Raw genomic sequence first — 10,965 nt, forward strand, 5'->3', positions numbered from 1 at the left:
CTTCTATTCAAACTAAAGACCCCCCCCCCCCCCCCCTCCCACCTACCTACCCCCTTCCCCAACATACGCACCACTTACTCATTCCAATGTACCCCACCCCGAACCCCCTCCCGAACCCCAACGTACCTCCCAGCTACCGCCCCACCTACTTACTCCTCAAAACTATCTATCTTTAAAAGGATCTACAACAAAAAGGATGTAGATTTTTTCTGTCCCCCATTCAATTAATCCAACGAGGAGAATAATTTTGTTTTCGATATTACAGGTCTTAGCAGTTGAAGATGAAGAAAATTTATTTCAGAGCTGAAAAATTTAAAATGTTTGGAATTGAGTGGTAAAATTTTTGACGGAAAACTCTGCTAATACCTGTCAGGACATAATTAGAGGCAAAATGTCAGAGAAAATCCACATTGTAATCTGTTGCAGGACTCGAATTACAGCTCAGTTGTTTACTCTGGTTGCTATACAAATGAGTCAGAACGTACTGTCACTTTATTTGACTTGGAAGAGTTCTCGTTTTGCATTCCAAACTTCACAACACCAGCCAACATCTCAAGCAATGCAACCTTCGCCATTCGAGGTTTGTAAGATGGCAGTTTTGTACGCCTCAACCCTTCACTCGGTTGAGCGATAGATTATTGCATGGCTATGCACTGACGATTTGTATAGCCTAATAAGATACTGCTTAATAAGACAGTGACAGACAGTACTATAACGGTGTAAAAATTACACTTGGTCATTATATTGGGCAAAATCTGCTCCGTTCAAAGATAAATTGCCTATAAAGTTGAGTGCAATTGATGCACATCAGGAGGTAATGAAGATCGTGTAACCTTTTGATATCTTCCGCTTTCCTCTTTTTAAAATTTTTTCGTATTGGAAGTTATTAAATATTCTCCGGAACATTCTGACAGCACCCTTTTATCGATAATTCGAAAGCTATTGCCCTAGAAGAAGGTGCTCTCAAAAATAAACAGTCAGTATAGTAATCATCTCCCTACTATTGTAATGAGTTTTCAGGACTAGGCTCAGCGTCGATTTGCAAGGAGTCACTTATCACAGTGTTCAGCTACAACGAATCTGAATCGGGCAATCAGTTAGTGTGCAGACAGGGACCAGGCAATGTTTGTCAACCGATTTTGAATGCCACAAATCACTTTGTGGTAAGTTTTACATTGCTAGTCGAATGAAGGTATCTAAAGGCAAAAACTTAAATTAAAAGCTCAATTAGAATGTAAACGTACGTTGACTGTTTAATTGCTCTCAAACGAAGTTTGTAGCAATTATATTAGTCCTGTTGGTCTTTTTTTATGCGATTTTTCGCTTGACCGATTTTTCGTCTGACGCTTTTGACTTTTCGTCCTCAAAAACGGGATAAACAGGTAGCGCCCAGCGGGCATTAAGTGCTCTTAGAGCCTTTCAGCTCTGTTTCAGCTCAAACTGTTTTGGAGACTTATACTTATACTTATGGTGTGAAGGGCGGTTCTGAGAGGTTGAGAAACCCCCCCCCCCCCCCCCCCCCCGTTGACCCCCATCCCCACCGCGCTGTTGCCCCCCCCCCCCAACCCAGTGTTGCCCCCAGTGCACCCCCCCCCCCCCCCCGTGGCTAGCTACTGACGAAGCCAACCGCTCGCCGGTCGTTTGAGAGCAATTCGCCCGACGTTAGTCGGTTATGTTTTTATTTTTGAATATATGTATCGGTCTCTTGCCAAGGCATATAACTTATGCGACCAAGCCAGTTGATCTGTATATGCTGAGTAACGTGTTGGCGCAAAATATGCTCCTGGTGGATACAGTACGGCACTGTGTGTGGTTGAGGGAGGGGGGGGGGGGCAGCATCCAGGTTGCAGCTGCTGAATCAAAATTATTTGTCTTTACCCCTTCTTGTTTTATTTCGAGAGAATTATCATTCTGAAGTTTATCGTCTCAGTGCTCGGTTTTGTTCAGTTTATGTATTTCGGTTTTAGGCTACTGGACTGTTCTTTGACATAGCCAAGGAGCTAAATTTGCCTGTGGAAGCTGCCTTCAGTACTTTTGATGGCTTTGAAAAGGCGGTGAAAACATCGTGCGAAGCTAACAGCTCCTCGTCTTCATTGAACAGCATTGCTTTGGAGACATTGTGTGTGAGATCTATGTACACTTTTCTCCTGCTGACAGAGAGTGGCTATGGTCTTACGAACACAACTTGGAACATCACGTTTAAGAATGCCTCTTCCGAAAAGGTAACAACCGTATTGATAAGCAGGATTGTTTGATTATAGCTGCGAAGCTGTAAGCTGAGGCGAAGCTATATTGCGGTGCTCTTGGTTTTTTACAATTCAAAGAATTTGAATTGTATTGGGGCGCTGTCTTTTTTTTAATAGCCGCACAGCGATAGCTGGGGCTATTATTGGCCTTCTCTTGGTTTTTTTTATTTCGTCGTCATGATTTATGTTACGACCATATGACCTCACAGCCACTTTTTGTTCATTCGTTCATGCAATTTCAACTGAATTGCATGTGTGACGTTATTTTTTGCTCTTAGTGGAGCGAGTTTTTTTCATGCTCGTGATTAAATTTTTGGTCACACTTGACTTACCTCACTCTCAAAAATGACTTCCTCACTTTAAAATTGACTTTTATTTACTTTAATTCAAAGAGATAAGGTCAAATCGGTGTGTGTCACTCTAAATGAAGGTTATTTGAGATCAGCTAATAGAGGCAGCAATAACTTGTACAGATTTTTAATCAAAATATAACAGATCAGCCTTCAATGAAAAGACGAATTTTTTTGGTCTGGTCTTTTTTACTGTTTTTTTTAGACAGCCGATCTACGAATCTATTGCGGCTATTTTCTGGCAATCTGCCAGCTATGTTTAAGATCTGTTCACACATTTTCATGAGTTTTGAAGTCAAATTGGAGTGGTGATTTTGGTCACGCCGAACCAGGAAATGGGGCGAAAAAGCGAGTGGTTTTGCGGCGTGAATTTTTTTCGCTCTAATTTTAAATTAGAGTGAGAAAACGGTGTTTGAACAAAAATTCGGTTTTTCGGTAGTGGTTTTTTGTTCACATGCGGCAATTTCACTCTGATTTTTACTGTTTTTTCGATTTTTTGGATCGGATTTTTTTCTAAATAATTTTCCCAATCTATTCACAGCTCATTTTTGGACCTAGTTTTTTGTTAGAATCAAAATTACATATCTCACTAGTGGTTTTTTGTTCTCCCTAGCAGCATTTTGTCATTGATTTTCTGTTTTTTTTTGTTTTTTTCATCTGATTTTTTTTTAGAAATGGTTTTCCCAATTCACTTATTGTCCGTTCTAGGTCTAGTTGTTTGTTAAGTCAATGAAAATTCTTTGAATTGTACGTCAGGACTTCTCCTCCTATGTTTTATGTTTCGTCGTCTGACGCTCTTTTTTCATTTTACATTTGTTCACACAGCAAAGCTGAAAGTCAAATTTTCTGAATGACTTCTTCCTCTCACTAACGGCATTTGCGCCCGTGACGTCATTTCTCATTCGCTTTAGCAAAAGTTTTTAGGTTATTTGCGTGATTAGATTTTGAGCATACGTGACTTAGCTCACTCAATAAAATGACTTTTGCACTTTAAAACTTAAGTTTAATTTGAGTTTGTTTAAGGTCAAAGGAACTCATTTGAGCATTAAAGGTCTTCTGCGGGATGAATTTTAACAATCTTTATTAATTTATCGCTGAATAATTTTTAACTAGCTTTTATTAGCGGAGTAATTTTTTTTTCAATTTAGATCTGTCTCTGTTTCTATCTCTATTTGACGACACGCATTTGTCTATTGTTTCGCAGCTAGTCCGGCAATCTGCCGGCTATGTTTACTCTATGCTAAGATACTTCAAAGAACTAATTGTCTGATTAACTCTAAATAAACAAGAAGAATTGATAATGTGCGTTGGCACGCGTTGTTCCGGCCCTTAAAATCTTGAACAATGAGTAAAAATTTATTATTAATTGCTCTTGAACGAAGTTCATAGCAATTATTGTAAACGTGTGTGTCTTTTTTATGAAAATGTTCCGCTTGACAATTTTGAGCTTTTCTTCTAGAACATTCTTTGACTTCTCAAGTGACTTTATCACGCTTTCGTTCTTCATTTTTGAGTGATCTCTATTGCTCCAAAGTAAAGCGTGTTGCTAATATAAAATGGGTTGCAGAATAGCAAAGGAAAGTGATTCGTAGCGCAGTAGTTCGAATCCCGGCGGGGAGAAGGTTTTTTTGCACCCATAAAGAAAAATTGATCTAGACTACAGCCACTGAATTAAACTGCCTCGCCTGTCGTTCACAGGCAATTCTTCCGACATTTATCGGTTTATGTTTAATAACCCTGCAGCTATAGCTGGGGCTATTATTGGCGTTCTCTTGGTTTTTTATTATAGCTGTAAGCTGAGCAGAGCTATATTGCGGTATCATTGGTTTTTCACAATTCAAAGAATTTGAATTGTATTGGGGCGCTGTCATTTTTTCAAGATATGTTCACACTTTTTCATGATTTTAGAAGTCACATTGGAGTACTGATTTTGGACACGCCAAAGCAGGAAGTGGAGCGAAAAACCGAGTGGTTTTGTGGCGGCAAATTTTGTCGCTCTCATTTTAAAGTAGAGTGAGAAAATGGTGTTTGAACAAAATTTTGCTTTATCGCTAGTGGTTTTTATTCACATGGGCATTTTGACAATGATTTTCAGTTTTTTAAAAAGTGTTTTGATCTGATTTTGGAAATGTTTTTCAAAATTCAATCATAGTCCGTGTTAGGTCTAGTTTTTGTTTAGTAAATGAAAATTCTTTGAATTGTGCGTAATTGTGCGTCAGTACTTGTCCTGCTAGGTTTTTTGTTTCGTCGTCTGACGCAATTCTTCGTTTTACATGCACGCGTGACGTCATTTCTCACTCTCTCTCTCTCTCTCTCTCTAACAAAAGTACTGCGTGATAAGATTTTGATCATACGTGACTTACCTCACTCAATAAAATGACTTTTGCTTTTTAAAACTTAACTTTAATTTGAATTAAATTCAGGGCAAAGGAACTCATATGAGTTAAAAAAGTCCCTAATGAAAGAGTTTCTGCGCAATGAATTTTAACAAGCTTTATTAATTTATCGCTGAATGTTTTTACTTTTTACATGTTTTTTGAGCGGCGTCGATACCTTTTTCAACTTATATCTGTATATGTTTCTATCTCTATTATATGGCACGCAAGTTTATTCTTTCACAGTTGTTCTGGCAATCTGCCGGCTTTGTTTTTACCTTCAAGATTTTTGTTGCGACCAGGTGACGTCAGAATCACTTCAAATCTGCTCTTTGTTCTTTCGTTCATGCAATTTCAACTGAATTGCGTGCGTGACGTCACTTTTCACTCTTATTGGAGCCATTTTTATTCGTTCATGTGCGTGATTGTTTTTTGTCACGCGTGACTTACCTCGATCTTAATTCAAGAGATAAAGTCAAATGAGTGCTGTTTCAACTGAATGAATTTTAATTTTTTTAATGCATTGAATTACGCAATATAGTGAATACGGTCAATGTCTAAAGAAGAAAATTAAATGAAACGGGATAGACTGATAAAGACTCGTCATTAAGTCATAGAGCATTAGGTTATCAAAGTTATGTAGAGTGATTGCTAGCTGATATTCTTATTAAGCTTTATAGCTTTCAGTTTATAAGCTGAATAAAGTATTGTTCTGGAATCTAACTCAAATCTAACTGCATCAGGACCCTCAAAGGCGGATATTTTCCGAAAGTTTTTTATATTGCTTTTATGCTATGCAAAATGTCTTTTTTGCTGATGTATTTGGTTTCTTTTTGTTCACGCCAACTTTAACAATTTGCTGATTTTTTTGAAGATTTTTAAAAAAATTCTATAAATCGTTTTCCAAATTAATAGGCCAAAGAAACATTATGAAGGCTTTAAAATGGGTCAATGGGTTGATTTTGACAAGACAGAATTGATTTTGACGATCTCTATATCACTATGATATTTTTTGCAATGTTTTAAGTGTTTTGAAACTTTTTGTTCTTTTTCAAATTCCTTAGTTTAAGGGGGCAACGAGACTTTTTGAAAGCTCAACTATTGTGCTCGAAGTCTGCAGTTGCTCAGCGAAGCGATCTAAAATAAGCAGAATCAGTATGAAAAAACGAAATCAAATTTAGAAACCTTATATAAACTTTAATACCAATGTTAAATGCCCGCTACTTGAACTTAGTCTTGGTTGCCATATCTAATACTTACTGGTATTGATATTAGCCTTTGTATCGTCTTATTAAGAAGCAGGTGTATGTCTAATAACAACAAAAGCAAAATAGTTCGCACTTTAAGTGTTTTCGTACTTCAGTCATTTTCTTTCTTTTTTTATTTGTCCTAATTGTGGTTATTGGAATCAATGGCGGCTTTTTTCCGGCAATCTGCTGAGGGTGTTCATAAAAGTGGACCTAAACATCAATAGTGGGCTCATTTGAGATCAATGAAAATCAATTCGTACTGCACGGGATTATTTGCTAATAGTTGTATACTGATTTGATATTCTGCGTGTTTCCAGAATGACTGTGGTAGCCTGTTTCTTTTTTTAAAAAACTTTAAAGCTTTCAATTAATTTGCAATATATCCAATTGTGCTTTGCTGTCAATATTACTACAAAACCGCCCTTCTTAAGATTCTTGAAGGCAAGAATTGGTATGTTGAATTGAGATAATTATCGTTTAAAGCGTTCTTTTTTCTAAAAAAGTAACTTTCGATTAAAGTTCTGCATGTAGATAATTTTTGATAAAGCGTCAAAAATGAGAACGAATTTTGAAGTTTAAGATTTATGTTTCCCGAGTCATGATATTTTCCTCCATTCAAAAGCATAAAGAATAATGCGGTAAAATATGTGCGATTTCGTGGACAAAAGAATTTAGATTTTTTCATTCTGTAATATAATTCAGAACAAATTTTAGGCACGCTGGGTTTAAATCAAACAACAACTGCGCGGTTTTTTATGTAAAACGTTTGAGAAGGCCAATTGAAAGAAATAGTTTGAAAAAGAGTTAAGAAAAGTAATTTAAGAACTAATAAAGAAATAATTAAATGGAAATGCTTAGAAAATGATTGAAGTAACAGAAAACCAAATTTTGCTATCGCATTGCTTATCAAACAATTCCTCAATATCTGCCGTTAAATTTTACATGAACTTTTAGCAGCTATGTTTGGCATAAGTTTTTCTTGTTGTTATTACTAAATTGTTAAATTTGCCTGTTTTGGTCCTCTTTTTCACATTTGTTTCTTAAATTTTGCTGAATTAAGTTATCGGATTGCTTATCAAACAATTCCTCAATATCTGCCGTTAAATTTTACATGAACTTTTAGCAGCTATGTTTGGCATAAGTTTTTCTTGTTGTTATTAATAAATTGTTAAATTTGCCTGTTTTGGTCCTGTTTTTCACAGTTGTTAACGCTTGTAATAAAAGACTGATTTGGCTCTGCAATCTAAAGATATTTGATTATTACGGTAATTCTGGTCAATATGTTTTACCAGATTTGAGCTACTAGCTCAATTTTATAAGGGGTAGTGGGGAAACCTTATGACGAATTGTATTCGGTTTAGTTGCACGGGAAATCTCATGACAATTTCAATACTTGCCATCGGAGAAAACATCTTTTGATTAATAGCCGCCCTCATGTTCTCATCCGGCTATTATAGTGCTCCTATTTTGTTTTTTACAATTCAAAGAATTTGAATTGTATTGGGGCGCTGTCTTTTTTTTTAAGATCTGTTCACACATTTTCATGATTTTTGAAGTCAAATTGGAGTGGTGATTTTGGTCACGCCGAACCAGGAAATGGAGCGAAAAAGCGAGTGGTTTTGCGGCGTGAATTTTTTTCGCTCTAATTTTAAATTAGAGTGAGAAAACGGTGTTTGAACAAAAATTCGGTTTTTCGGTAGTGGTTTTTTGTTCACATGCGGCAATTTCACTCTGATTTTTACTGTTTTTTCGATTTTTTGGATCGGATTTTTTTCTAAATAGTTTTCCCAATCTATTCACAGCTCATTTTGGACCTAGTTTTTTGTTAGAATCAAAATGACATATCTCACTAGTGGTTTTTTCTCCCTAGCAGCATTTTGTCATTGATTTTCTGTTTTTTTTTTGTTTTTCTTCATCTGATTTTTTTTAGAAATGGTATTCCCAATTCACTCATTGTCCGTTCTAGGTCTAGTTGTTTTTTATTTCAATGAAAATTCTTTGAATTGTACGTCAGGACTTGTCCTGCTTTGTTTTTTTTTACTTCGTCGAACTTTTTTTCGCTTTACCCATTTTGCCGCATTTTGCGTGAAATCTTTTTGACTTCTCTAGGCTAGTTTCACTCTTCTGTCATTCTGCTCAAAGTTCTTTTAAACAGCAGCTGCTCAGCAAAGCAATTCAAATTGAAGAGAGTCAGTATAAAAAATCAAAGTCAGAAATAGAAACGGGATAAACCCATAAAGCCCATTTTTAGATGCCCGGTACGTGAACTTTGTTCTCATAAGTTTTAGTTACTCTCTATAATGCTTATTGGTATTGATACTAGACCCTGTAGCCTCTCACTGAGAGACAGGAGTTTGTTCAATTACGAAATGACATCAAAATAAATCGCACTTAAAATGTTTTTATACAAAAATCAATTTTTTGTTGATATTTTCTTTTCTTTCAATCCCAATAGAGTTATAGGAATCAACGTCGGCTATTTTCCGGCAATCTGCCGGGTATGTTTGTAATAGTGAGAGTATTGCATACTGTTGGAAAAAAATGAAATTTTGTTTTCTTCACAAAAGTTTAATGATGTTTGTTCGTAATTTTTTTGTTCCAGCCGACGAGTTACACAAAGCGACTGAATCTGTTTAATTGCTCTCAAACAAAGTTTGTAGCAATTAAATTAGTCCTGTCGGTCTTTTTTATGCGATTTTTCACTTGAGCATTTTTTCGTCTGACGCATTTGACTTTTCGTCCTCAAAAACGGGATAAACAGGTAGCGCACAGCGGGCATTTAGTGCTCTTAGAGCTTTTCAGCTCAATAGTCTTCAAGTATGCGATTCACAGAATCTGTTTTGGAGCCTTATACTTATGGTGCGAAGGGCGGTTTTTAGAGATTGACCCCCCCCCCCCCCCCACTGTTGCCACCCCATCAGTCCCCGGTGCACCCCCCGCTGGGCACACTTACGCCCCTTCAATTAAGCTAAAGCTAGCCTCACTAAACCGCGACTTGCTACTGACAAAGCCAACCACTCGCCGGTTGTTTGGGAGCAATTGGCCCGACGTTAGTCGGTTATGTTTTTTTTCGGGTGCGGGTGTGTCATTGCTTTGGTCATGATGTAAATTTTATGAATATCTATTGTATTTTTCTAGCACAAAATGTGCATATCAAGCGTCAAAACTGTAAAAAAAATGAGAACTCTGAGCTTCAATTTTCTTCGAGAAATGAAAAATCTGATAACAATCTCTTCAACAATTAATTCCATCTTTCAAAAACTTTCCAATGATACAATTTTTGTATCAGGAGAATTGATTCTGAGATGTTAATTGATGATTGCTGATTTGACGCTTCTGTCGTTTGACGTCAAATTTATACGTGACATCAAACCTGGAAAATGTTTTCGAAATAGTGTAATCAAAATGTGTAACATTAAAAGAAACATGGTGTTTGAACTCAACAAAAAATGCCATTCGAAAAATGAGGGGGGGGGGGGTAAAAATTGAATGCATTCAAACTGTAACATGTGTATTTTGCATTCAGGAGAAAGCAGTTTCCTCTGAAAGCTACTTGGTACTAAAATCGGGAAGCTTCCCAGATAATAATGGAGTACCTCCTCTGAAGAGTTCAGCCTACGCTCACAAGACAGTCCTGATCAGCTTCGGAATTGTGTTCCTCATATTTGGAGTACTATCTGTGGCTGTCTTCAATCATCAGAAAAAGAAAAAGAGAAGGGCTGCATTTTCCTATCACGAATTTGACTGATCAGAGATTTACAATATCCCAATTAATGAACAGATTTTAATTGCTTCAAACAAAATGTTCTCAAAGCTTTGTCGCACCATTTCGTTTTTTTTTAAAAAAATTATAAGATGTTTTCGTTGCTGCTGTAGTGTTCGTTCGACGACACCTCAAAAACACAAATCGTGGACAAAAGGGACGGAATTTCCAAATTCTCAAATTTGAACTACATTCAACCTTACTGGCACCGTTTTTCATGCTCGCTTAAAACTCTAACCTTAAAACATGGGCCCTGAAAGTACGCTTAGCGGCTTAATGCGCTTAAATTCTAATAGGAGGTAACTTGGCATTTAATATTTCCGAAAAATTGTTAAGCATTCGAGTAAGTTTTCCTTTAACATAAGTATTTTGGACTTTTTGTTACTTTATATCGAAGAATACACTTTTAAAGGGTGCCATAATCAGTTTCGGTATTAGCTGGGGAGCAAAGAGGTGCTGAGTGAACGTCTCATCGTAAAGTTGACAATGATTAGTTCTCCAATTTCCCTCGCCAGCTTCTAATACTTTGAATTATAACCAGGGAAAGTATTATTGATTGCAGGAATAATGTATCGGAAATTTGAAGCAATTTCGTGAATCTGATGCGTGTAAAATCTAAACATTGGAATTGATTGATTTGCTGTTAGAATAGGTTTATTCATATAACTGCACCAATCATTACCGTCATCTTTAATCTGTAGTTGATTACCATGTTGGATTCTGAAGAACTGTTTGTGTTGCTGTTAATTTGGAAATGTTAGATTGCAAAACATGTTTTAATTTAGATATAGTCTAGTTGAATCTATTTGTCAGTTTTGTAATTATTTTGTAATTAAAATTTCCAAACAATTTGGATTTCATGATTGCATTTGAAGTGTTTATAGCTTTGGTCACTTACATTTTGAAAATTGGGGAATATGCGAGGCGCGCTTTTTTCGATCAAATTTTTGTAGAGAAAACGAGAAACATCATATAATTGCA

At 36.4% G+C, this 10,965-nt stretch overlaps 1 protein-coding gene across 1 annotated transcript; it reads left to right on the forward strand.

The window, feature by feature from the left end:
* Positions 1-384: 384 nt before the first annotated feature.
* LOC142357349 (uncharacterized) lies at positions 385-10,063 on the forward strand (the record flags this gene model as incomplete). The annotated part of the gene is made up of 4 exons (XM_075408999.1): positions 385-580; positions 1,021-1,163; positions 1,968-2,222; positions 9,748-10,063. Coding segments are annotated over 4 exons (816 nt in total), but the record flags the coding sequence as incomplete, so codon positions are not given.
* Positions 10,064-10,965: the final 902 nt, after the last annotated feature.

The sequence above is a fragment of the Convolutriloba macropyga genome, unplaced genomic scaffold, assembly GCF_964194025.1.
Source record: "Convolutriloba macropyga unplaced genomic scaffold, txConMacr16.3 SCAFFOLD_1855, whole genome shotgun sequence".
Classification (NCBI taxonomy): Eukaryota; Metazoa; Xenacoelomorpha; order Acoela; family Convolutidae; genus Convolutriloba; species Convolutriloba macropyga.